The following is a 27,312-nucleotide window of genomic DNA, read 5'->3' as shown; positions in this document are numbered from 1 at the left end:
GCTCCAAAGACCACATTTTACCGTAAGGAAACTGAGGCCTGGAGCAGGGCACAGATCAACTCCTAAAGCCTGGGCCTCAGTGGTCTTGTGGTTACAGGTACGACACATACTTTGTTAGCATCCATTTCACACTAGGAGTCACAGCCACCAGCCAGGCGTGATTTTTCTAAGGCTTGGTGCCCCTACTTTTTTCAGAGAGGTATCTCCTTTTCATTTTCCTGTAAAGCGTTTCAGGGATGAGGGGCAGGTTATGCCAATGCTGCCTTGGCAAGGTGGGAAGCCCTGTTGGGCAGACAGAATGCTGACTTGGCAGTCACCTCGGGAGGCGGTGGGCTGCAGGCTCTCTGCTGGAAAGGGCCACACATCTTTCAGAGGGAGGCCTGTTTATGACTCTCAAGTGGGCTTGACCTAAGACAAAAAGTTGCTTTCTGAGGAGAGCAAAATAAGCAATCATCTTGGCTTCATCTATCATCCAGGTGCCTCCACGGGAGAGAGGGGCCTCGAAAGCCTTTTCTGTTTGTTTGTTTTGCTTTTGGAATTTGCAATGGTCTATTTTCTTAAGTCTTCCCACTAGGCCAGAATCATGCGCTCCTGGAGTCAGGCCTGGGTCTTGCCCCTGAAATCCCCAGCAAGCCTAGGGCAGGGGCTCAGAGTTTGCTAAACAAACCCTCCTTTCCATGTGTACAACTCCTCAGCTTATCAAAGCTTTGCTGAACCACGAAATAGATCCAGAAAACCCAGAAAAGAATTGAGATATAAAAACACGACAGAATCCGGAAAAATACTCAGCAGATGTAATTGACTCTTTGAAAATACCTTTAAAATGGATAAATCTTTGGCAAATTTTGATTAAGGACAAAGCAATGATAAGCCACACTAGGTATGAAAAGGGGGACCAACTGATGATAGGGAGATTTAAAGGGGCTAAAGAAAACAAAATAACCCTTTACAACCATAAATTAAAATTTTAAGTAAAACAGGTGACCTGTGAAATTACCAAAGCCCTCTCACAACTGGTATCTCAGTAGACCTTCATCACAGCCCTGTGCCTTGGATAGGCAGTGCTATTATCTTTTTAAGAGTTCAAGGTGGACACCAGCACAGGCCCTGACAAGATACCCCCCCTTTGTCTCAGAGGTCACAGCCATAGGAGCACGTGTGCATCGACGACCCGGAACTGCACAGCTCTGGCACGTCTAGCCATCACAGTAAGCCCCCTGATTGGAGGGCTAGCCTTATTTATTTTTCCACTTGAAATACCATAAGGGGTTTCACTTTATTTTTACTTCAAAAGCAGCACCATAAAAATCCTTGATGATTAGAGCTCCAGCTGTCTTAAGTTGTTTGTCAAGGGATCAGTTACTCAAATCTCCTATGGAGGGAAGTTTCAGGCGAGAAGCCATGGGAGCTGAGAAAAGCAAATGTCTCATCTCTGAAAACTTTCAGACTCCCTCCCGCTCACTGCCTGGCCTGCCCCCTGCTCTCCCCCTCCTCCAACCCCACCATCTGCTCTCCAGAGAGCAGATCAAATTTTCGGGCTAAGGTACCCTGGCGCCAAGGACTCAGTCCATCCATGCTACCCCTTGCCCCCCACCAACTTAGAAATCCAATACCACAACACAAATGGGCTGCAGCCACATAAAATCACAAAGTAAAGTTTATAAAGCTTTATTAAACATTTCAAACAGCTGTGCAACGAATACACCAGAAATAAAAGCTCCAGAATAGCAGTCCAAATGTTCCACAAGTGTGGCCTCAAGGTCCCATTCCCTACATGGACTGCCTCCAGTTCTGTCCTCTGACTGGCCTATCTCCCTCCCCAGGTCAGGCCAGAGAAAGATGGAGAGTTGAGACTGGAAGGACAATCATGCTGATCCCCAGAGGGCACGGGCCAGGAGAGTCTCATTTGCCAACACTTGTTACTGAAGCGCAGGAAAAAAAAATAGCAAGTGACAGTCACAAAGTCTTCCTGTGTATTCTTCAAAACATATAGTCTGTTTATGCAGGACTGAAGAATCTCCTGGCACGAGGATGACGGCCACTGTTCCCCTCTGTCTTGTCTGAACCACCTCGGAGTCCAGTGTGCTGGTCACTCTGTAATCCCCATGCTAAATAAAAACTGTAGCGGCACCTACTATAGCTATTGCTAAACCTCAAAATCAGAACACATTTGATAAAGCTTCTTTAAAAGGTACATACACTTGTATTTGTGTACACACACCCACACACCACATGCACACCCGCGCGTGCACACACACACACACACACACCAGGTTATATCCAAACACCTATCAAAGTGATCATGGTTGTTATGAAACACACATGCACTCTTCCATTCACTCAGCTGGGGACTGCTAGGTCTACATGAACACACCACACCTCAATCCTGCAGAGCATGCACGGGAGACACAATGAGCCCCCCCACCCCCCTCCTGGAGACAGCTGAGAAAGGCAGGAGGAAGGGCAAAGGAAGTGAGGCTGGGTTGTAAGCATGAGCCCAGACACTCAGGTGAAAGAGCAACATGTATCTGTCACTTCTTTCTTTAAAATGAAGTGGAGAAAATACTGGAGATTTATGGACAACAAACAGTCAAGACATGTTTCGTCTAGCCTGCTGAACAGGGAAAGGAGGATGAAAAAGCGAGGCTCTCGGGCGTCAGCAATCTCTTTAAATTCGAGATAAGTGCAAAAATGAGCCCTGTCTTGGACAGGTGCTCCCCCAAAAAGGAAAGGGTAGAAGAGAACTAAAGGGAAACCAGGAAAGGGGCAAAGGAGTCAGTAACACTCTGGGAGGGGAGGAGACCCTGACAAGGAGGGGTCACAGAGGTGACACGAGACTGGCATTTTATCTGTCCAGGTCATGCCAGGGTGGTTGACCAGGATGGGCGCAGAGTCCTCGCAGGGTGAGGCGAGGATTTGGCCATCCTGCCAGCTAGGACCCAAGATGGGGACAGAACACACATAACCACAAGACCACCCACGACTATAGGACTCTACAATAAAAGCACCGGTCAGTGCCATTATTCACATTATAAGGATAAAACATTACAGGCCAAAAAGGCGCCGTCAGGAATGTGGCACCCGCAGGGCTGCGGGATTTGAAACTCCAATGCTTTATGACCTATGTCAATGCCTCCCCTCCCGTCTTCTGCTTCCTTGGAAAGTTAGCTGGGCTGTTAGGTGCCCACAACACCAGGGTCATGCGCCGATTCCGGAAGCGGGGAATCAGAGCAATGGTACAGGAAACAGTTTCCCCAGCAGCTATAGCAGATGAGGAACAGGGCTGCCAGGAAAACCAAGGCACAAATTGTGCAAGGCTTCCGCTCCAGGAGGAAGCTCAGCAGGTAGAAGCCCATGAACATGGAGTGGCTGAACCACAGGGCGGGGTTGAGGGGCTTGGGGATGAGGAGGACGGGCAGCAGCCACTGGAGGCAATACATGATCTCTGCTGGGCAGGGCCTTCGCCAAGGCCGCCGGGCACCGCTGCAGGAACCGACCTAACGGGAGCCAGCGGACGCGGGCGGCTGCCCTCCGCTTTCTTCAACCCTCACTCTCCAGGAGCTGAGCCGCTGTGCTCTCTGGCTGTCAGCCCGGGATCACCAAGGCAGCAGGGATCCTGAAGAGAAAAGTCAACACAATAGACAAACAGACAAAAAACAGACAGACAGACAGACAAAAAAAAAAAAAAAAAAAAACAGGAACAGAATGTATACTTATTTGGGAAAATGGATCATGGTTAACAACAGCAAATGTGAATGCCCATTCCTCCCTGCCCACCCATGGAAGTCGACTCCTCTCCAAGTCACCCATTTAGGGAGCCTCCTGGGGTGTCTCCCCTGGGCTTTCCAGGGAGCTCCAGGAGAGGGCTCTTCCGCAGGTCCGGCACAGTGGACTGGCTTAGCCTGGGCCCTGCCCAGCAGAGATCATGTATCGCCTCCTGGGGCTGCGGCCCGTCCTCAAGGGGCCCAGACCTCACAATACCGCCCTGTGGTTACTACCTGATGGCCTCCTGCTGTGCCCCCCAAAAGCAAAGACAGGATTCTATAGTATCTTTCTTAGCAGGTGCTCAATGGAGATTTAAAGCAGTTAACAGCACACTGCTAGCAGGAGGTCACAGGCAATGGGGCCTCCCAAACTCCAGGAAGTCACAGTAGCACCACCACCAAACATTTTGTTTTAAGATGGCAGCCTAGGCTGAGCGTTTCTTTTTCAAATATCCTGGGATATCATTTCGCCAAAACTGGCTAATTTATTCAAAAGTCAACACAAAAAAATCACCATGCTACTTCGTCCAAGCCACCTCTCTTGGATCATTTATACTCTCCATCTGCGGCTGGCGCTGTATAGAATCTGACCTCTACGAGCTTTTAATCAAAATTAATTTTCTATAGGGGCAAACGCCAGTTGGCCCCTGTGCCACGCAGCTTGCTGGAGAGAGGTGCTCCCCAGCGGCGGGCCACCGGTGCACTGGGGCCGCTCTTGTAGTCCGTGTTCCGTTCTTCCCGCCTTGCTTGGAAAGGGAGCCACAACCCTCTGGCGGCGGGAGCAGAAAGAAGCCTGGTTCAGTGCTCCAGCCTCCTAGCGCAACACGTACAAAGAACCTTGCAGACTGCTGAATACCTACCAGCGCCTGCGGGGAAGGGAGAAGACAGGCTGATATGAGCTGTCGAATAGAAAACTATCCCAAGTGCATTCTGACCACTTTTCGGGAGAGCTCAAGCCCGTCGTCTTCCCATACAAAAGCGCCAATCCCTCCAAAATCCCTCCTACAGTGTAGGCACTCCGTAAATAACCCTTCTGCACCTAGAGCTCAATGACCTGGCTCGGTTCCCTAGTCACCACCACGTAGATCCAGATCTAGTAACGGCAAGAAGCAGGATGCAACTCGTCAGGGATAGGTTACACGCTCAGAGATTCTCGTGAAGCAACGCACAGGACTGACAATACATCAGATATTGGAAAAACTGTGCGAGGCAAGGCGAGCTCTTGGAAGGGGCACCTTTCTTTTGCTCTGTGGGGCAGATTATTCCTTTTTAAATTAGATTTCCCATTAATGCTCAAGGTGGGTTCTGGTGCCGGCACCTGACACGACTAAGACTTGCAGTCTAGGGCACGGAGATGAGGGGGTTCGGCACCAGAGGCGTGCACCCGCTTACCCCATACGCTACTCGGTTTCAGTTCCCTGGATGTCACACAAAAATTCAAAAGCGGGCACGGCGGAATCTTCTCGAAAGGGGCTAAAATGGAACTCAAGAGGCGGGGGTCGGTGTGGAAAGAGCAGGAGGATTATTTTTCCCTCTCCTGGCGAATGAGGAGCGCCCCCAACCACCCCTCCCCGCGAACCACCCCTCCCCGCGAACCCCCCTCTCCGAGCGCGCAGGCGCAGTCCGGCAGCCGCCGACTACTTAAGGCGCGGCCGCGGCGGCTGCAGCAGTGCGCCCTACAGCGGACTCTGGGACCAGCGGCCCTCGGCGAACCCGCGGCCTCGCGCTCCAGCACCGACCTCGCACTCGGAACCATGGCGGCAGTGGCGGCAGCCTCGGCTGAACTGCTCATTATCGGCTGGTACATCTTCCGCGTGCTGCTGCAGGTAAGTGTGCCTGGGTTCCGGGAGGCAGAGGGGTTCTGGGAGGCAGAGGGTTCCGATGCGCACCCGAAACCGGCAAGTCCGCGTCGCATTTGCCGCCTTCCGTACCCGTCCCGTTCTGCCTGCCGCGATCCCTGCCTGCCCGAGTGCCGCGGCCGGCACCGTGCGCCCCCGCCTGTTCCCTGCGCCCCCCTGCTCGCGCAGACCCTTTCAGTGCGCTCGCGCCCGACTGGGAACAAAGAGTTGGGGTGCGGCGGGCGCCAGCCGCGGACGATCACCGAGGCTCTTAGCGAACAACGTGGTAAGAAAAACCAATATACCCAGATTCGGCCTCAGGAGGGAGGCGGGGCACTCTGATTTACGAAAAAGCCATTACAGCACACTTAGCGAAAATTTTCCACCATAAAGTGCGCATTGCGGGGAAATGTTCTTTAAAAATACATAGCGCTTGCAGGGATGGGGCAAAAATAAGTTAGAAAAAGGTAGATTGGGGGGGGAGCACTTCGCAAAAACAAAACAAAACCAAAAAAAAAAAAAAAAAAAACCAACAACAATAAAACACAAAAAAACAACCCACATCGAGAATTAGGGGGAAAAAAGTAATTCGTTAGGAAAAATAAAGAAAATGCGCATTGCAGGAAAAATAAGTCGGACAAAAGCACTTGGCAGAAAAAAATGCACCAGCTACAAAGCGCATTGCAGAAAAAAATTAGACAAAGGAGCTAACAAAAATGAATCGGACAAAAGCGCTTTGAAGAAAACAATTAGAGGAAAGGGTTCTTTGCAGGAAAATGGTAAGAAAAAAGCGCTTCCAAAAAAGGACAATTCTCTATTTAAAAAAAAAAAAAAAAAGGCCAAGTGCGCCGCATAAAAAGAAGTAAATCAGAAGAAAGCGCTTTGCCCATAAAATCATTTACCCTAAAACCACCCTTTGTGGGAAGAACTCTCTGCTAAAGATTTCCCTTTGCCAAAGAAATCGCCTATTTCCTTTAAGGTGTTCCTGGAATGCTGCATTTACTGGGTAGGATTCGCTTTTCGAAATACTCGAGGGACACAGCACATTGCGAGAAGTGAGGTATAACCTAAGTTATGGGTCCAATCAGCTTGCCGCCATGCAGCCCTCAGCACAGCTGGAAAAGCTCCAGCTGCCCTGACTCGTGGACAAGCTGCGCCCGGCCCGCCTCTCTGCCTAGTCCGACAGGCGGGTAGGGCAAGGGGGTGGGGCAGGGGGCGGGCATGGCGACTGCAGAAACGTTAGGTGCTGTGCACCCCTTTAAGGCAGGTCCTGGGTCTCTCACTGCAGGTGTTCAGGTACTCCCTGCAGAAGCTGGCGTACACGGTGTCGAGGACCGGGCGGCAGGTGTTGGGAGAGCGCCGGCAGCGAGCCCCCAACTGAGGCCCCAGCCCCCAGCCCTGGGCGGCCATGTCACCAGGTGCTCCTGTGCATCTCGACCAGCATGGGAGCCAGTGCCGCGCAGGAATGGGGGGTCCCCTGTGCTCTCTCGACAGAGGAGCACTTGGCAAGGTCAGTGAGGGGCCAGTAAGCGCCCGGAGAAGCAGCACCGATAATGACGACAATATAAGAGCCCTTACCCCTTTGCACCGGTCCCACTGCGGGTTGGGATTGAGGGAGGAGGGGGTATAGGGGGAGCAGACCTCGAGATCTGGGCACAGGCATCACGTTCTGATCTGGACCAAGTCGGGACAGCAACATCCCAGCCCCGAAGCGTCGGCCATGCCAACAGGCCCCCACCACGGAGATCCAGACAACCACACCAGCCAGCAGAATGGACATTCCAACATCACCAGCTGAAGCCCTGAATCTCGATGCAGCAGAAAAGGCACCAACTGCGTGCCTGTGTGGCGGGACTGGAGGGCTCCGGTGAGGGAGGAGGAGGGTTAAGAAATACTGGGGCCCTCTTATTGACCCTTGCCTGCGGCACATTCATTCCAGCCTTGCTGCCTTTGCTTCCTCTATTCCCCTTTCCCCCGAGTCCTCTTCCCCCCATCACTGCCTCCCCAGCTCACCCCACCCTAAAGAAATGTCACTTGATTTGGAACTATTTAACCAGTAAACTAACCCCACCTTTACTAAAACACCTTCTCTGAGCCCCCAGACCCTCACTGATCTTGCTTTTCCCTGGTCTCACGCAGTTGTGGTCAATATTGTGGTAATTGCTAACTGTACTAACTGTATAAGTGTGCATTAGTTGTGTCTCCCCAGCTAGACTGTAAGCTCCTGGAGGACAGGGACCACCTCTACAAAAAATAAAAATCAGTACCTCCCCATCTCACAGTGTCCCAGGACCCTGCGGGGTGGAGGAGGCGCACCAAAAAGTTGTCTCTTGTGACTTATTTCTCAACTTCACATGTAAGACTAGACTGATTTGCCCACTGTGGAGTGGGTACGTGGCTTGGGAGGAGGGAAAGCAGGGGAGGCAACAAAGTGGGAATAAACCACCGGGACTCTCACACAACCAGTTCTATTTATAGTTCAAATTAACACTGTTCTGAGATAAAGGACGACTTTCCCTCACCCAAAAAGAAAGGTAATCTTGGAATAACAGACCACTACCTCCCCCCCACCATGGTGGGTGCCTTCACTTATCCTAGAATCAGGGGCTTTGATATATAAGGGGGTGAACAGGACTTAAAAGAGGACAAAGCCTTATTACTCCAGGTTTCAATCTAAGACCCTTCCCCCCAAATGAGCCCTGAGGAGAGAGGGCACTGGTTTAGAAAATGAGTATGGGGTAAGAGGTGTGCTGTGCTGCCTCTCCCATCCTTGTCCTTCCATGCCCCATGACCTCGGCCTTGCTACTCTCCTGGGTCTCCCCACCTCCACTACCAGGAACCTCTTCCCAGATCAGTATCCCCACTACTGGGTTCCTTGCTTCTCCCAACAGTAGCCTCCTATTAGGGGTGCTTACCAGGTCCCTGTGCTCTCCCCTGCCATCAGGGTGGGTTGGCTGCTCCACTCCGACTTCTCTCCCTTCTCATTCCTTAGAGCTCCTTTTTACATGGGATCAGCTGACTACTTCAACAAATGGCCCTGCCGCCTGTTTAGCCATGTCTCTGACTCTACATGTCCTTGTTATTACACACCTGTTCTTGGGTCAATACCAAGGAAGGGAGTTGGGCCATGAATCTGTCACTTCCTCAAATCCCTTAGTCACAGCTGTCACAAACACTTCTGGAGCACAAAGCACCTGGCCCCTTGAGCCTGATCATGTTCCCCTCCCCTAATGCAACCCAACCAACAGCCCTTCTAGAGACATCTCTAACTTCAGCATTAGGGAATTACAGAGCTGGAGAGGGAGACCTTGCTTTTGGTATTAGGTTTGTCATCAATTGACTCAGGGAACCTAGTTATCTCTTTCCCCTCACCTTCAGTAAGATTCCAATAAGCCCAACATACTAGAAATATTGTCATCAAATTGGCAATCAGAGCTCAATCAGGACTGGGGTGGGAACATGCAGTCTGAGACTCCCAACTCCCTTAGGCTGGGTGGCTACAGCTTCTACCATAGCCTGAAGGTGAGGCAGGCCTCCGCTTGCCTGGGTGACTCATCAGCAGGCAATGTCCACACCTCCTCCCTTCTGAAGTCAATATCTTGGCAGGCCACATGACCAGGAGTTTCTGGTATTCTACAACAAACTCACAGAACCATGAACATATTTCAACATGTGTTCTCAATGAAGGCTGCCCCTCGCCTCAGAGCCTATGAGGGGTGTGCCCATAGCCCCACTAATGTTAGTCTAGTTATAAGGTAGCTGAGTTCAGGGAGAGAGGCTGCAGCACCAAAAAGGGTGGGGCTGCTCTGTATGCAGCAGCACCCCCTTAGCCTCCTGTGCCATTTTAAAGGCAGGAGACTATTGGCAGCCCCAAAGTCTTCCAGATGATTTTAGCAAAGCCCAATTGTGGGACTTCTTCCATCTACCAGCAGGTCTCTAAATGTGGCATGAGGGGATGGCAGACTTCCAGGCAAGGGCTATCCTGGGGGCCTATACACATATGGATGGGCTTGAGTATAGAATGTCTATTCCCCCCTTTTATCTCCCATCCCCAAATCCTCATGTTCTGACAGTAAACACTACCTACCAGAAAATGCAAAAGGAACTCATTCACTCTATTCCTGTGTGAAGCCTAGAAATCTGGCCCAAACACATCTTGTTTATAAAAAATTTTCCAGAAGTGCTACCATTAAAATGTTTTATTCTGACAGCAGTGGGATGAGCTGAAATGACTAGATTTTATTATAAATCTTTTAGTCCATTGGGTAAATGTCCCTTTCCCTTAAACCACCGCTACCACCCCCTCAAGGAACCTCCCCCACCACCAACAAGGTCAAGGATACAGATGAATTGTGAGGGGATTGGAATGGGACTCCAACTGTGGGACTCTAGTAATAGGTGAGCCTCTTGGGACTGATGCCCCAAGAAAGGTGTTAGTTTCTTAGGCTAACTAGTTGAAGTTAAACCCCAGGAGGGTTTAGAAACCATGACTTTCAGAGGTCTGGGATGCAAGGTAATACTGCTAGATCTACTGTTGGAGCATTTGGATTGTGACTGAAGAAGAGGGTATGTTTGGGGAGACAAGTTTCATGAGCTTTAGCTGCAGGACAATAGTTTATTACACGTGGGTAGATGAGAGAGCAGGTTTGCTGTGAGCCACTTGCTAGATAGCTATTTTCAAACTGCACCATAAAGTGAGATTCTGAATTTATAGTTAGTTCTTCCCCATGACATTTAAACGTGCACAAGCGCACACACATACACAAAACATTAGTCTAACAACAGTCTTTTTTTACCCCTGGTGAACTCTGACTTCCTCTATATACCCCAGAGACATGTCACCATAGTCTCTGGGAATGATCCTCTTCACCTTCCCATCCCTACCCTCCCACAGAGCTCATACCCCAGCAGGATGCAGATTCCTGAGCATTCCCAGAACAGGAAGTCAGAGAGGCAGGCAACACATGGTCCTTGGTATATCACACAGTGACAGGCTTGAAATGGAATGCATATGTTTCAAAGATAAGAGGAGAACAACAACAACAACAACAACAAAAGACAGCCAAATCCAGACTTTCAGATTCCTCTTTGAAACAACATTACAGACAAAAGGTTAAACTGGTTTTGGCAGTAATTCTAACATACCAATTTCAGATATGGATTTGGTTTGGTCACTGGAAACTGACCAGACTTTGAAATATTTTAACAGGTTTGTTTCACATTAATTAGTCTTTGATTTAAAACACACAAAATCTAACACTTGGTAGTAGCATTTAGACTGGAACTTTTTTTTTTTTTTTTTTTTTTGGTCCTGGCTTTGACGTTGCCCTCCAGAAGGCTGAGGGGATGGTTGGGCCATGTCAGGCAGGGCAGACAGAAGCTGTCCCCAACACACCAGTTCCCTGAAAGGAATAAAACACGATCCGAACCTATAAATAGAAAGACCATTTCTTTCCTCGGGCAGACCCCAGCCTGTCCCAACATTTAACGTTGAAAATAGACACGTAGGCCTGAAAGGAAATTAAAGGTTTGGAGGGGGGAAAGAAAAAGCAATTGTCTTTCAGCACCCATTCTTCTTTCCAGGTCATTAGTGTGCCAGGCATTCCGTTCCTTCAGCTGCCCTTGAGGGCCACTCCCCATATATATATTACAAGAAAGGGAACGGGTGTCTAGCCTTCGTGTAAAGTTGAGGGAGAGTAAGAAGCATTCGCGATTCAAAGCCGAGCGTCAACCTGTCGCCCCAGACACCAAAGCGAGGGCCCGCAGCTGGAGATCCCTCCCTCCCCTCTCCCCCAAGTCCCTTCTGATTGGGGAAAGGAAAAAAAAAAAAAGCTACTGAAGTGGCAGGGCCAAAGTGGCATGCCTCTCAGAAGCTGGGCCCGCTGCCATGAGCCCTGGGACCCAAGAGCGGGTGGTCGCGCCTCAGCCCCCGCGCTCCCGGCTCTGCCCGCCCTACCCCGGGGGTCGACGGGCGAGCACTGACCTTGGAGGCCAGAGAGAGAACCCAGGAGTCCAGCGACCCACCCCCAAGCCGGGAAGGGTCCCTCCCCGAACTGGGCCTAGGCCGGGGCTAAGCAGGACAATCACGTGACTCCAGGCAGGGGTGGCCCCAGAATGTGCGGAAGAAAAGCCCCAGTGAGGGCCGGAGAGACTCCTAAGGTGACCCCGGAGGGACAACATGGCGGCGCGGCCGCATGAAGGGCCTCTTATCCCGCCCCCGAGAGGCCGACGCCACAGTACCTGCGAGCCCTGCCATGGCGCCGCCGCCACTGTCGCCGTTGCTGCCGCAGCCCGTCTCCACCTCAGCTCAACACCAACGCCGCAGGAAGCCGGGGAGACGCCCCCTTCGTCTTCAAGTCGTGCCGGCCAAGGACCCCTTCCAGGATCGGGCTATCTATCACAGATGCCTGATCCCGCGACCCTAAGGGCGGTCACCTTTGCCAGAGAGTCTCTCAGGATAGGCATAAGATAACATTGGAGACTTTCTAAGGGTTTGTGAGGAACTCTGGGGGCCCTAAACTCTTCAAGTTCGAAGACTTTTTAGTCAGGCGCAAATTGGACAGTCCCGAATCTCGGGCTTGGTACCTTCATGCATATGCAGCAGATTGTGATCTTGCTCGTGAGAGCAGAGGGGGCGTACCGTAGTCTCCGTGGGTGAGCTGCTGTGCCCGAGGCCGGTGTGGATGACCCGTGTGCGGCCCGGAAAACCTGCTGGCTCAAAGTCCACCCACTCCCTGGCCCTTTCACCAAGGGGCCAAAGTTCAGGAACAGAAAAATGCGGTCTGAGATTTAGGACCTGACTTGGGTGAGGACCTGACTAGGGTCAGGGCCTGAATCCGCCTTGACCTGGACCTCGGGGCTAGCCTCTCGCCCACCCCCGACTCTCAGCTCCCCGAGTCTGATGAAATGCCTCACAAGGTTGTTGTGGGGATTGACTCAGTGTACTCATTTATTAGCTAGTTAAGCCCATGCCTTGAGCGCTTACTATGTGAAAGTGTGCCAAAGGCAAGAGGGTACAGTGGAGGGTGACACAGACACTGTTCTAACCTCAAGACAAGGCCAGTCTGGTGGGGGAGAGTGTGGGGATATGGTAGAGGGGAAGACAGTCATCAAATAATTACCATATGTTAATAACTTTAGTCGAATTTAAGCATCGCGCGGGAAGAACTGGAGATTAAAGAATGTTAGGGAAATACAATGGAGATATATTGTAGGGTGATGGGCGATGGTGGACCTTTTTTGGGAATCTGGCAGTTCTCCTAAGAAACCAAGAGCAGTTAGTAGTTGTGCGGGGCAAGAGTGAGAGAGAAATTTTCTATTGAAAGAATATCTTAGTCCAGAAGTGGAGGTTGGAAGGAGCACACTGAGGGGGAGAGGTGAGCGAAAATAGTGCTGGTAGTGAATTTGGATTTTCCTTTAAGAGCAGTAAATAAGCCATTTTCATGAAGGGAATGATACTGAATTTGGGTTTCTGAAAGCCACCCTGGCTGTATGGCCTGGAAGTCACTTCAATGTGGGCAGACCAGTTGGAAGGCAACTGTTGCAGCTTTCTAGGTGCAAAATAATGGTGACTCATACAGGGTGATGGCTTGGGGAAGAGGGGAAGTAGAGGATTTAATAGTGAATGTGGATCAGTGCTCCGGCATCAGCAGTAACACTTAGATTTTTACCTTGACTATGAAGGAGTGAAAGAGCCCTTGACTAAGGTGGTAAAGCCGGAAGAAGAATCAGATTGAGGGGGAAGATCAAGAATTTGGCTTTGAGAAGGTAAGTTTGAAATGCCTGGGCAACATCTTAGTGGAGAGGGTAAGTAGGCAGTTTTATATGAGAATGGTCCTAGGGGTACATATTTAGATAATGTCAACACACAGGCAATACACAATGGCACTGGATAGGATTCCAAGGAGGGGAGGTAGATAAAAAAGCATGCTTAGGGATCAGAGTCAAGAGAGGAGGCCATGACTGGGGGAATAGGAGGACCAGGTAGACGTAGGATCACAGGGAGGAGGTTTCAAGGTGTGAACACTCAGTGAGTGTAGAAGACAAAAATGGCACCAATGTGTTTGGTTACAGGGAGAGTTAGTGGACTACCCTTTAATGTTACAAGTTTCAAAAGAACTGTAGGTTAATTGGCTTAAAAAATAAGTTGACTTCTACTCAATGGCAGGGTGAGTGACTTGGCAATTTCATCAAGGACATTGCATCTCTTAAGGTCATTTCATCTTTGCTCTGTTGACCACTTGTTGGTTGTATGTTTATGGTAATAAATGGACAGCCCAGTTCCTGGAGTCACATATGCATCCAGGAGATGTCTACTCCTTCACTGAGACTCAAACACTGGATGTGCCTTTCTCCATCTTGCTGTTTATGGGCTAAGTGATTAATGCATCTCTACTGACATACCCAATATCCAAAATTGGAGGAAAAGAAGAGTCTTATAGTGGAAATTCTTGCTTATAAAAGAAGCAGGGACTAGGTGTTGGCAAGGATATGAAGCAACTGAAATTTTTGCATACTACTGGTGAAAGAGGAACTTGTTAAAACCATTCTCTCTACTAAATCTAAACATACTCCTACCCCACTATGCTATGACCTAGAATTTCTACTTGTAGGTATTCATTACAAGGGAAGTAAATGCCTGTGTCTACAAAAAGACCCAGGTAGGAGTGTGCATAGGAAATTCATTCAAAACTCAAAATGGAAGCTATCTAATTAATAGGAAAATCAATAAACAAATTATGACATGTTCATCCAATGGGATACCATGTTTTACATACAAAAGCCAAAATACTGTCATATTTAATACCATGAATTAATCTTATATACAGTATATAGATTAAAAGACTCCATATACAAAAATAGTACATATTACTTGATTCCATTCATATCAAGTTCAAGGGTGGACAAAACTAATCTGTGGTGACAGAAATCAGACTGGTAGTTTTCTGAGTCAGAGGATGGATGAGTAGTGGTGAGAAAGGAACAAGACAGACTTTTCTGGAGTGCTGGAAAGGTACATCTTAATCTGATTGTAATTGATTACATGGGCAAAAATCATCAAACTGTACCTTGAGATTAGGGAACTTCATGTACTTTATGTGTGTTGTCCCTCTAGAAAAAGAAAATATAGTAAAAGAGGAAGGCGTCCTGCCAATCTGTGGCAAGTGACATATGCTGCTGAGTAAGAATCAGAAGTTCTCTTTTGAAGGGACTTTGCCTTCCAGTAACCTTCCTGCCATATCTGGGCATTGACAACCATTTGCCCATTGAAGAAAACTGGAGAAAATGAGGCAGGGCCTCTCATTCACATGGGCCTGATTCTTGCCCAGCTGGTTCCCTCCCTCTATACCCACAAGTCTTTCCTACACTCCAAGCACAGTTCCAGGTGGTAGAAATGACACCAAAGTTGGCCTCTGAGAGATCTGGAAGGTCTTTCTGTCTTTCAAATTTTGCTCAAGAGCCCTCAGCTTCCGCTAAGGCTGTTGCAGCTTGTCCCCATCCACAGACAACTGAGCTTACCCCTGACTCCTACTCTCTGACTTTTCACTTTCCAAGTCTTGTTCATCCCTCTTGAATCCTTCTTCAGGTCTTTTCTGTCCTCACTGCTAAAGCCTTGGTCCAGGCCACCATCCTCTCCCCTGGACACTGGTTTCACTATCTCCAGTCTCACCCAGAGCCAATGTCCTCCACATAGCAGCCAGGATGATTTTTCTGAAATGTTACTCTTTCTTTTGAGCTTTGTCTTCACCTAGTTTGTTTTCACCTGTCAAGAGCCTCTCTAATTAGTTGCAGACAAAATGCTACCTCCTCCATGAAGCATTTGTATTCATTCCACAAACATTGAGCACCTAAAATATCCTAGGCATTGGTAGGCATGGAGGATTGAGAGTGAATAAGACAAATGACATCCACAGTTTGGGGAGATGAGCAGTTAAGCAATGCCATCCGGTGCACACATCCTGTGTCTGTTAACTCCAACCAGACTGTGAGGTACTTGAAGGCAGGGCTCATTTTGGGGTTATTTCTTGACCTCAGAACCCATTATGGGACCTGGCAGGAAGAAGGAGGCTGTAACTATTGAATGAATGAGTGAGAGGAAGGCGGGGAGGGAAAGAGGGAAGGGAAGGGTAAACCATAGTCCTTCCTTTTATGTTTGCCCTCCAAGCCTCCAATTTAGATTCATGGAATTTAGTTACAACTACATAGCAAACTTGGGGCTAAATGATAAAGAGTAAGGAAAAAGTTTTGTGAAGTCACGTCTGCTTTTCCATACCAGCACTCAATTTGATACTTGATTTTTTTCAAAAATAAGCACTTTCTTACCTAGACTTAGATTCAGGAAATTTAACCTGTAATGGAATAATAGTTATTTAAGTCACCAAAGAAGCTATGCGCTATCAAATGTTTTAAAAAGTAATAAGAAACATTATTAACAAGATGACCAAAGAATGACGTAAGCTCTGGAACAGCACACACTGCAGTGAGAATGCCAGGGTTTTAATCTTACTCTGTATTTACTAGTTGTGTGTCCTTGAGCAAATCACCTCTCTGTGCCTCACTTTCCCCATCTATAAAGTGAGAGAAGCACTAGAATCTCCAGCATGTGGTTGTTTCTGGGAATGCAGTGGGTGTTTATTATTACAAATGGATAAAACAGTCTATTCCAGGGCTGAGTGAGCTGTGGGAGCCATGGTGGGGAGGTCCCCTGCCAACGATGGCCCTTAGTAAGGCAGGACAAGTGGGTTCAAATCCCCATCTGCTTTCATGACCTTGGCGAGTTCCTGCCTACTGTGGCCTCAGTTTTTCTCGAAGACCCATTGGTTCCAAACTGCTAAGGCTCTCTTCACTTGGGAAACAAGTGCTGCTATTTTAGTCAAGTCTGTGGCGACACCTAGTGATAATATGGGGAAATCCCTAATGTTCTTAATAAGCTATCAACTTATTAATGATTCAAACAATAAGGATATATTAAGCTCTTATTATGTGCCAGATACAGTGTAACATGAACTGTCTTAGTTAATTTTGGTATTCTGTAAGATGTAGAGTTACTGTTTTTCAGAAGTGGAAAGGAAGGTTCAGGAAGATAAAGTTGCCTAAGGCTACACAACTATCAGTGATAGGGCTAACTTTGAATCCAGGCCACATGGAACTAAAGCCCCACTATGTCAAGCCTCTAAGTGAATCCTGGGGAAACATAAAAAATCATATTCCTGTCTCATACTGAATATGAATATAATCTATACCTGTTTTAGGGAGGATAGATGAGGCTTAGATCCCCATGTTTAGCTAAGCTGTAAAATGTCTCACCAGAATCCCTTGGAGAATTTATGACCTAGGCAGCTTTTTCTTTCCAAGGGGCCAAGTCTATCCTAGAAGATTATGAGATCCTACTAAGAACTAGCTATGAAGCTTCCAAAATCCCATCTGTCAATCATTCATCCTGATAGCAAACATTTATTGAATATCCAGTATAAGCAGGGCACCATGCAAGGCTCTAAGGATATAGCATGAGCTGAAAAAGAGTCCTTTACTTCACTGAGCTCATAGTCCAAAGGCAGAGAAACTGGACCTGGAACTTGAAATTATAAGCATGTCACTGTATGATGGAGAAGAATAATAATAGGGGGACCTAAGTTAGTCTGCGGGTCGCCAAGGAAGGCTTCCTGGAGGTGGTAATATTTAGCCCACCTGAGGGTGAAGAAGTTGTTTCTGGGTCATGAATATGGGTGATATCATTACAGGCAAAGAGAATAGAATTTGAGACAGTCTAGAGGTGAGAGATGGAGACTGTTTCAAAGAGCACAAGCAAGTCAGTGTGGCTGTGTCACAGAATGGGGGGCAGTGACCTTGGTTGTGGTCGTATCATGTATCATAAAGGGTCTTATAAGTCAAGGGTATGAGTTTGGGTTTTATTCTAAAATAATGGAGAACCAGGGAAGACTTTAAGTAGGAGATTTGGATTTTTAAAAGCTCACTCTAACTGGTGTAAATGGAAGAAGCAGGAGAGGAAGCGGGGAGGCCAAGGCAAGTGTCTGGGCGCATTTGGTCAAGGGTGAAGGCAATGGTGATTGAGAAAGGTGAGCTAATTTGTGACACATTTTCAAGGCCAGACTGTTGGTACCTGCTGCTGGCTTAAAAGTGAGGGGATAAGAGAAGGAATTGAAGATGATTCCTGGGATTTTGCCTTGAAAAATGGATTTACTGGATTAGGTAAGGCTGCGGAAAGAGCAGACTTGGGGAGATTTTCTTGAATTCAGATCTACCCCAGAAGGCAGAATATCTGTTTTTGTTCTGGGACTCAGATTATTCTGGTTATTTCCCCTGACACAGGGATGGAGGAGGTAATGAATGCTTTGAGAGACACTGCCTTGTCCAGTGTGTTTTTGTGCCCATGATGCTTCCTGAAGAATCAACAGAAGGAAAAAGGAAGTCAGATTGCTTTTTAATAATTAGTCATGCAAAAGAATCCACTTGACTTTTCCGTGGAGAAGCCAGATGGGCCTGCATATCCATTAGCATGGAACTTTCTGGCCAATGAATCCACTGAGGTGAGAATTTGAGAGACGTAGCTTGTTGATATGACAGTAAGAAAGGGGTGCAGAGACTGACCAAAAGTTTTTGCCTAAAATACAGTTTATATTCCTTCGGTGGAAAGCAGTAGAATTTCAGGTAGTTTTAAGTAAAAAGGAAGTCTTTTTACCTAAAGGTTCTTGGGGCTCACAGAAGTGAGAGGCAATTAAAGATACACAATTGAAAGCACATGAGGGGGCCTCCCCGGTGGCGCAGCGGTTGAGCGCTGGGTTGCAAAGCTGTCCACGGCCTCTGCGGTGCCGGTTCGATCCCCGGCTGCTCCCCGGCCACCGGAGGAGGGTCCCACATGGCGCGCAGACCTCTCCTGCCGCCCGCTGCTCCCTTCAGCAGTGTCCTTCGGTCCTTCTGCCTGCTCTGCTCCCCACTCTGGCTCTGGTGAATTCTCTCGCCATCCCGTGCTTCTGACTGTACCCAGTGCATGTATAAACAAACAAACAAACAAATAAATAAATAAAAACATGCCTCTATTAAAAAAAAAAAAAAAGAAAGCACATGAACCTAGAAGGGTCTCCTCCTGTCTCAGGGCCTTTACACATGCTGTTTGCTGCCCCTCTTCACCTTGCTGACAAGCTCATGCTTAAGGTCCAAGCTTTACTGTTGCTTCCTTAGAAACACTCTGGTTTTCCAAATGAGGTTGATAGATGCTCTCCCAGTAACAAGTACTCTTCCTTTATAACCCTTCACATATTGTCACTAAATACCTATTTATTTGGTTAGTGCCTGTTTTCCCTGTAGACACTCTGCTCCATGAGGGCAGTGACTGAGTCTGACTTGGTCCCCATTGTAATTCAGAGTCTAGGACAGGGAGTAGCAGACAAGGTTATGCTCAGTGGCTGATAACCAGAAATGTTTATTTCTTGCTCATGCTACATGTTCATCATGACTACTTGTGCTTCTACTTTATATTGTTTCACTCTGGGACCCAACTGAGGGAGCAGCTTTGATCTGACAGGAGCTGGTTGTGACTTACCTGTGTGTGCCAAGCCCCTAGATCAGGACTAGACTGAAGGTCAGTGTAGCTTGAAATTGATTGAATGGAATTGTAATGTGGTCCTGGCAGGGAGCAGAGGTTAGTCCTAAGACTCAGCTGAGTGGGAAAGTCACAAACTTTCCCTTTAGGATCTTTGTCACACATGCCTCTTATAGCCTCCCTATATTAAAGCCAAGTTTTAAAGAGATTAAGCAACTTTCTCAAGGTAACACAGCTAATAAGTAGCATGGAGCATAGAAAAGTGGTTAAGAACATAGACTTTAAAATAAGAAAGACTTGAATTCAAATACTGGCTCTATGACAATAAAACATCAGCATAAATAATGATAGTGGTATATTATTTCCCACTGAAGAAAACAAAAATCCATGAGTTTGTACTGTTAATAAAGAAATAAATGGGAGAGAAGGGAGAGCTATTACTTACAACAGAATGCCAACTAATATAAACAGGATGATGGACTTAGCAAATCACTATTTTGCAACCCTAATAACAATATATGTGAATGATACATGAATATGACTCATTAATGGATGCTAAAATTACTGGGTAAAAGTTGGATAAGGAACAGAATATTTATAGTCTCAAATTACCTCCTGTCAAGTTGCTTACTGATTACAAAGGGAAAATGATGACTGTTGTGAAGAAACCTGCAGACCCCACCTTAACCCAGTGGTCCACGTTAACGTTACAGTGACAGGACAAACTGGCATGTGTGCCTCTCAGGATGTACCAAGGAGGACATCACTTCTGTGGTCTTTCTACCCAGAGCAGGCCTTCTGATCACAGTCTAACTGCAGGTCTTGACACTGCCCAGTAACTTAGCACCAGCCCCTCTCAACTGTGGGCTGGAAACACTCCTGCCCACCCAGGGACCTGCCAGATGACATATCATCTGAGTTCTTGAGGTAGGCCTGATCACTTTGGGTCAACAACTATGGATCTTAAAGAAACTCTATAATCTCACTTGGCAAGGTTGGGCCTAGACCAAGGCTGAGAGGGCTGGAACAGAATCAGAGGGCTACTTCAGGGTCCACAGCCATGATTAAAATCTGCAGACTTGTCTTCAGGGGCACAGCCTTGGAGGTTCCAGGCCCTTCCAACCATGGTCCATGAGCAGTTCTGCCTGCCGAAGGATCTGCTGGGAGCCACACCTGTCCAAGTTTTGATATAAACCTGCAGACCTCAGACAACTGCAGATCTTTAAATAGCCCTGTAACCCAGTTCCAATCCCTCACAACTGCTGTCCAATCCACACAGGAACCTTGTAGGAGGCATAAGCATCTGTGTTCCTTAAGACAAGCCTGAAAATTTAAATCCTGCCTGGGCACTCTGAAGCAGCCCTCTGACTCTCTTCCAGCCGTCTTCAGCCTCCGTCTGGACCCAATCCTTCCCATCCAGGGACCCACCCAGTGACCAATCAGGAACCTTCCCAGGAACCTGCACACCCATCTGTGCATCTAGTAACAGACCATTTGTGGAACCTGAAGCAGAGTCTTGTCTTAACACCAACCCTACTGGTCAATGTCATGGAGGCCCTTTTATCCGGGGATCAGACAATCCAAGCCATGTGAGCCCCTGATAAAAGTGCTCACAAGTCATACATCCTACTGCATATCCAGCAGCAGGATCCATACCGGCCTTCAACTCTACTCAGGCGCCATCCAGGAGATCATGCCATTAGCCTAGGGATCTGCCAGGAGAAGGTCTTACCTGCTGAAACCAGTCTATGAAGAACAGATATTAGTTCCTTCAAATGCACAGACACCAATGGGAGACTGCATGGATCATGCAGAATCAGGCAAATATTCCACCACTAAAGAAAACTTTAGTGGTTTTATTTAAAATTTATTTAAAACAAATTTCATAATGCTTCAGTACCCGTCAATGAATTGAAGGTCTATGAATTACCTGACAAAGAATTGAAAATGATCGTCTTAAAGAAGATGATGAATTATCTTAGAGAAGAATAATCATCTTAAACACAGAGTGACAGCTAAACAAAATCAGGAAAATTGTGGGTGCATAAAATGAGAAATTTAATAAAGAAATAGAAGCTATTTAAAAGGAACTATACTGAAATCCTGGAGCTGAAGAATTCAATGACACAACTGATAAAAATCAATAGAAACCTTCAACAACAGACTTGGCCATGTGGAAGAAAGAGCCAATGAACCCAAAGACAAATCTTTTGAAATTAGCCAGTTAGAGGAACAGAAACAAAAAGAATGAAAGAGTAAAGAAAGCATATAGGACTTATGGGATACCATTAAGTGAATATGCACACACATAGCAGTCTCAAATGGAACAGAATAGAAAAATCCAGAAATAAACCCATGCACATTCATCTAACTAGTTTTTGGCAAGGGAGCTAAGAATATATAATAGGGAAAGGATAGACTCGTCAATAAATGGTGTTAGGAAAACAGGTATCCACAAGCAAAAATCAAACAAAATCATGTTCTATACATTGATAGAGATTTGAGTTACACAAATATGTGCATTTACTGAACCCCATGGAATGATAACACTTAAGATGTGCACATTTCACAACATGTTAAATTTTACACAAATATCAAGCTCTATCTAGTCAATGATTTACATGTTGAAGTGTTTATGGGAAGGTATACAGCTGTCTAACTTACTTCGAACTGCATCAAAACAAGGCAGATGAATGGATGGACAGAGAGATTCAGTAAGGTAAAATATGGCAAAATATTACATAGAGAATATTCTTGGGGATATATATGGATATTAACTGTAAAATTAGTTAAGCTTCTCCATATGTTTGAAATTTTTTTAATTAAAAATGTTGAACAAAGAAGCATAGTTGTTTTTATGAAAACTAAGTTGAATTTTTTAGGAAGACCAGTAATAATAAGTAATTAAAATACTGTTCTCTAATTAGATATGAACTGAAATCTTCAAGAAAAATTCTGCCTGCATCCACTTCACAAGTTTTAAGTTTCCATTTATTTTCAATGCACTAAAATTGGAAATTAAGGTCTTTGGAATTGACCTTAATTTTTAATTCCACTAAATTGGAATTCCAATCAGCGTATTCCTCAGAGAAAAGGGCTTGACCCTATATCAAAACAATAGAGAGTAAATATGTATTTATGTTTTAGGTTCAAATAAAACACTTAAACTTTGTAGGTAACATATAAGACTTTTTTTTTTTAATTAACAGACCAATTTCCAACTCACTGAACATCTTAGTGTGAATCAGAAAGTTACCTCTTCCTCTGGTGGCTACAGCGCAGTGAGGGAAACAAGGGCTGGATTTCCTTCTTGGTTGAGTGCCATATACAAACCTCAGCTTCATTAGAATCCCAGAAACAAATCTCCTTTCCCAAGCACAAATAAGTAAATGGCCCTGTATTTCTCAGGGGCACCTCACACCGGACAGAAAGGGCCTTATCAGAACGCCACCTCTTCCATCTTCTCCTGGCCCCACTCTAATTCCATGATGACCCTGGCCTCCTCCTCCCCTGTCTGTCCGTCTCCTATTAATGAGGCTGGAGGGAGTGGAAAGAAAATGGTGGGGATCTCAAGGGTTATCAGGGAGAAAATGATTTTTCGGGCAAGAATATGGTCCACACACACCAACACTGTTCTCAAACTACTTTTACTAAATTTCATGCATCTCAGGTGGGTTTCCTTGTATTCTAGGTGGTACAAGGAAGGGAGTCTGGAAATGAGGGGAAATGAGGGCAGAGCTTTGATGGTCTCCTTTTTTTGATCTTTAGTGTCCTCCCGCACACACCTACACATCAGACACCACCTTGTGCCCACTGGCCCCTCCATGGGGACTAGAGACTAGCAAGGGCTGAGGCCAGAGTGGCTCCATTCCTTCAGTGCTGGGTGACCCATCCCTCAAACAAGGCTCAGAGTGGGAAACTGGCACCTCCACACCCTTAGACTCCCATTCAGCCTTTACTGCATTGACTCAGCAGGGACCACCAGCTTCACTGACATCTCTAGGTCTCTCAGAGCATTCCAGTCCGCCTCTCTCATGTGCTATGTGAACTTGGGCAAATCATGCTAACTCTGGGGCCTCCCTGGTGGCGCAAGGGATTCAGACGCAACCTATGAAGCTCTCAGCAACCACTGCAGCACGAGTTCAATCCCCGGCCAGCCAGGAAGCCACCCACATGGCGCAGCAGACCTCTCCTGACTCGCCCACTGCTCCCCTCAGCAGTGTATTTCAGTCAGTCTGCCTGTTCTGTTCCCCACTCTGTCTCTGGTGAATCCTCTCACCCCCCACACCTCTGGCCTGTACCCCAGTTCTTGTATGCATAAATAAACAAATCTTTAAAAAATAACATGCTAATAACTCTTAGAACTTCAGGTTCCCTGTGATCTGGGTATATATAGTACTTACCTCCTGGATAGCGATGATACTTCATGTTTGCATGCAGATGTAACAACTGACACAGCACTTGGAACAGTACACACTCAGAAAGCAGTAACTGCCCTTATAACCTCTGGGATCCCTTTATGCCCTTAGAGGGAAATTGCCATTCCCACACAGACTGTAAACCATAAGACAAACGCCAAAAATGTTTTTGTGGTCTCAATGATCTGGCTATAAACTTGGCTGAAGAACTCACTGAAAGTATTTTGCACAAGATGAAGAGACACTTAAAAATTGAATTAAAAGATCATCATGAGTATTTTCCCAGGCTGGAAAGTAGCTATAAGTGGATAAGAACACTTCTCCCATCACTTTGCAGACATTGACAAATAACTTGAGACCTTCAATGGAAGGACAGATTCTGAAGGTTACCTCTGATGGTTTCTAGAAACAGAAGTTTGTTGTATACAAGTCATAGCATCATTTTAATAAGGAATTAATTCTTAGTATCATATAAGAGTATAATATCACTCTTCGGAACTATAGACTTACATGTTTACCTGCCTCCAGGACATCTTCACCTACGTGTCTCATTGGCATCTCCAATTCAGTTTGTCCAAAACAGAAATCCTGATCCTTCCGCCACCCCAAATCTGCCCTACCCCTAGTCTTTTCCATTTCAGCTGGTATAACACTGTCTTTTTTTACCTTCTGAAAGGGATTACATTGTTTTTTTCTTCTTTTTGTGTGTCTCATAATATTTAATTAAATTCTATATATTATGGTAAAAGGAGAAACTCAAGCAAATGGTATTTATGTTTGGAAATAGGAACACTTCTACTGGTATGTGTGTTGAGTCAATCTAGTAGGTGGTTGGGCAGGGTTAGGTTTTGTTGTTGCTATAGTTACCCTCAACATTCCACAGACTTTAATTTCCTCCAGTTGTGCTTGTTACTTCCTTGTGCTTAGTGTGAGGCTGGACTGCCAGAGAATTTTTCTGTCCCTCTTCCACGCTCACCTTTCAGCAGACCCCGCACACTTGTGCCATGAAGAGGATCTCTTGCCAGTGCTTAATCCTCCCCTAGAAGTAGTCTGCTATGTCGGCTACTCAGTGTGAGGCTTCGATACAGGCTGCTTGCTCCTGGCCAGGTCTAAGTTGTAGGGGTGTAATGTGTGGCTGGACCTTGAAGTAGACTTCCCTGGCCTTCCTGTCTCTTCCCTCATAGCAGCCCAACTCTGTCACACGTGGGTGGAATATTGGGCAGTGGCTGGTGATCTCTGTTTTATATCAGTGCAGAATCCTGGACTTGAGCAGGTTTTCCTGTCCCCCTGCTGTTGCTTTTCATTTAGCACAAAAACTGTGTTAAGGACCATCATCTTTCCTCATGGTGCCAGATATTTCTTGAAGTGTTTCTTCATTATGTAAAAAAGATATAAATAATAAAAGTTTGTTGAGAATAGGGAGTGGAGTAAATACCTCTTCCTCAGTGGCAGTTTGGTCACCCCTCCCCTAGGGGCAAATGACCTTGGCTTCAACCCCTTTGCCAGAAGCTATGGAACTTTGCCTGAGCCCAAGGCCAGGGAGTGTTTCCTGCTCGTCCTCCAGCAGCTTACTGTTTTCACTTGTCCAAATGAGTGGAGTTTGGTGCTCCAGTACCAGCGACAAAGGCCCTATAGGGTCTTCTATCCTACTCTCAGTTTTCTATCTAATGGAGGCCTGTAGAAAAGAATTTGCAAGGAGAGTGTAAACTCCTCTTGTGTCTGGAGGTTCCTAGAATTTTAAATGTCACAAGAGCCTACACTCAGCCTTTAAGAATGAAAATCTTAGCTGTTTTTCTTTTTACTTGCATTTATGATGGTACTGAGACAGGGCAAGTTAGGGTTATTAGGCAGTTTTAGGGACAGTGCAGGAGGGGACCTCTGAAGAATTTAGGGAGGCTTCAGAGATAAGGACAACCAAAGAAATATAACCAATTCCATTAGGAAAAACAAACATGCCAGGACCAAGGACAACATTGTTAATGCTGGTCCTGGTTTCCTTCAGGTGATAAAGGGAGGCGGAGATTGGAGAAATGGAGAGTGATTTAATTTATGGTCACATTAAAAGGGCAGCTGTTTAACTTCAATGCAGGGATGCCCATCCAGAAGACTGGGCCATAAATTTAAAGATGCAACAAATGGGGAAAAAGAAACCTGTTAGATAAGGAATGTGAAGATCCCCACTCAGTAGCAAATTGAGTGAGACAGCCGAGAACTGACCAATCACAAAAAGACTGGGGCAGCTTTAGAATAATGAGGGAAAAAAGGTATATATTCCCTAAGACACGACTCTACTTTGGCTTCCTTGCCCCTCCCAGGCCTGGTTCCCTGGCCTTTATTTCTGTTCTTTTTCTCCTCAATAAACTTTTTCTTTCTCTAAACAAACTGCCTCTTCTCGCTTGCTTGCCTGAGCGTCTGCGAAGTTCCTGCTGCGGCTTCGTGAGACACCAACCCGTGGGGGTCTAGTGGCTGGGGCTCAGCGCTGCCCTGCAGCCTGGAATCCGTTCCTGGCTGGGAGACTAGGCCTGACAATTCCGGTATCATTACCTCCTTTTCCTGGGTTCTGCCATCTGTGGGTTTGTTATAGGGCAGCCCCGATATTGAGCGGGTTGCCTGGCTGTGGGTCCTCATCCGCGCGCTTAAAAAGGACTTATTAATACTCCACTACAGGCATACACAAAAGGTTAATAAAAGGTTTATTTACAAGGGGAAAGGAAATAAGGAAAATGTACAACTCAGGGAGAAAATAGGGAAATAAAGTCTTTAATGCTTCCTACCTGATCCGCCGACCTGGAAACCCAAAGGCACTCTCAGAGCTGGCTAGACGCTGCTAGCTGGTGGAGAGCCAAAATGGGGGACCCCTCCAAAGCCCACGTGTCTGCCTTATATCAACCTGGCTGCTTAACCCCACCCTCAGGTCCCAGCCACCTTCCCTTTGGTGGTGATGGGATTTGGAGTTCCCAGTGTCTTTGGCTTTGGCCTGGGGTGGGGGTGGAGTCCACAAAGCCTGTATGGGATTAGCTTTAGGACATCCTTTTCCCCCTAACAGGTTCTGTCTCTTCCCTATGGGGCTTGTTACCCTTTAGAATTCAATTCACTTGGTTGCCTTGTGACCTTAGTTCTCCAATGGGCTCAAGAAAAGTTTTGCTTTTATATATAAGTTGTCTTTTTCTCATTGATAGGATGAGAGCAATAGTCTCATGTAGCTTTCTATATCTTAATTAGAAATGAAATCCAACATTAAAAAAATTTAAGATCAAGTAATTTTTTTGTTTCTGTAAACCATGTACAAAATGTGGAAACCAAAAATAAAAATAATACCATCTGCAGTTTCTCCAGCAACATTGAACTACAAAGGGTACAAACAGTACAGTATGTATGGTATCTGTATGCTAGAAATTACAAAATATTGATGAGGGAAATCAAAGAACACTTAAATAAATGGATACTGTGTTGATGGGTTGAAAGACTCAACATAGTGAAGTTGTCAGGTCTCAAATCTATTAGTTTAGTGCAATTCCTGTCAAAATCCTTTAAAGACTTTTTTTTTTGTAGACACAACTAAGCTTATTCTAAATTTTATATAGAAGGTACAAACCCTGGAAGAGTAAGACAATCATAAATCAGAAGGATAAAGTGGAAAGAATTACTTTACCTAATATTAAGGCTTAATACATAGCTATAGAAATGTAGGCTGTGTGGTACTGGCAGAAGGTAGATACATAGATCAATGG

General features: G+C 46.4%; 3 protein-coding genes across 5 annotated transcripts in view; 2 read left to right on the top strand and 1 right to left on the bottom strand.

Annotated features, from left to right (window-relative positions):
* Positions 1–1,624: 1,624 nt before the first annotated feature.
* Positions 1,625–11,959, bottom strand: BLCAP (BLCAP apoptosis inducing factor). Its single transcript, XM_037495360.2, has 2 exons — positions 11,843–11,959; positions 1,625–3,616 (listed from the first exon to the last, which is right to left on the bottom strand). The coding sequence occupies exon 2, from the start codon at positions 3,438–3,440 to the stop codon at positions 3,177–3,179; it is 264 nt and encodes an 87-aa protein (XP_037351257.1). The 5' UTR covers positions 3,441–3,616; positions 11,843–11,959; the 3' UTR covers positions 1,625–3,176.
* Positions 5,433–7,924, top strand: NNAT (neuronatin). Of its 2 annotated transcripts, none has more exons than XM_037495339.2 (3): positions 5,433–5,590; positions 6,582–6,657; positions 6,891–7,924. In XM_037495339.2, the coding sequence occupies exons 1-3, from the start codon at positions 5,519–5,521 to the stop codon at positions 7,118–7,120; spliced, it is 378 nt and encodes a 125-aa protein (XP_037351236.1). In that variant the 5' UTR covers positions 5,433–5,518; the 3' UTR covers positions 7,121–7,924. The 2 variants fall into 2 exon arrangements, with proteins under 2 accessions (XP_037351236.1, XP_037351242.1); XM_037495345.2 differs by having other exon boundaries at positions 6,582–6,662.
* Positions 11,960–13,320: 1,361 nt separating the features above from the next.
* Positions 13,321–27,312, top strand: part of CTNNBL1 (catenin beta like 1) — a 289,982-nt gene continuing 275,990 nt past the window's right edge. For both annotated transcript variants that reach the window (XM_054696621.1, XM_054696619.1), the window contains exon 1: positions 13,321–13,369. The gene's annotated coding sequence lies outside the window, so the exon portion shown is untranslated. The remainder of the gene's footprint in view (positions 13,370–27,312) is intronic.

Source organism: Talpa occidentalis, unplaced genomic scaffold (genome assembly GCF_014898055.3).
Source record: "Talpa occidentalis isolate TD23 unplaced genomic scaffold, MPIMG_talOcc4v2.1 talOcc4.10, whole genome shotgun sequence".
Classification (NCBI taxonomy): domain Eukaryota; kingdom Metazoa; phylum Chordata; class Mammalia; order Eulipotyphla; family Talpidae; genus Talpa; species Talpa occidentalis.
The sequence above is the reverse complement of the archived record's forward strand: the minus strand, read 5'-3'. Positions and strand labels throughout refer to the sequence as shown.

Bases quoted from the DNA above. Each gene is read 5' to 3' on its own strand.
- NNAT (XM_037495339.2), top strand. From the start codon at position 5,519: ATGGCGGCAGTGGCGGCAGCCTCGGCTGAACTGCTCATTATCGGCTGG. The intron at 5,591-6,581 runs GTAAGTGTGCCT...ATTTCCTTTAAG, and splicing joins TCTTCCGCGTGCTGCTGCAG to GTGTTCCTGGAATGCTGCAT. The intron at 6,658-6,890 runs GTGAGGTATAAC...CTCTCACTGCAG, and splicing joins GACACAGCACATTGCGAGAA to GTGTTCAGGTACTCCCTGCA.
- BLCAP (XM_037495360.2), bottom strand. From the start codon at position 3,440: ATGTATTGCCTCCAGTGGCTGCTGCCCGTCCTCCTCATCCCCAAGCCC.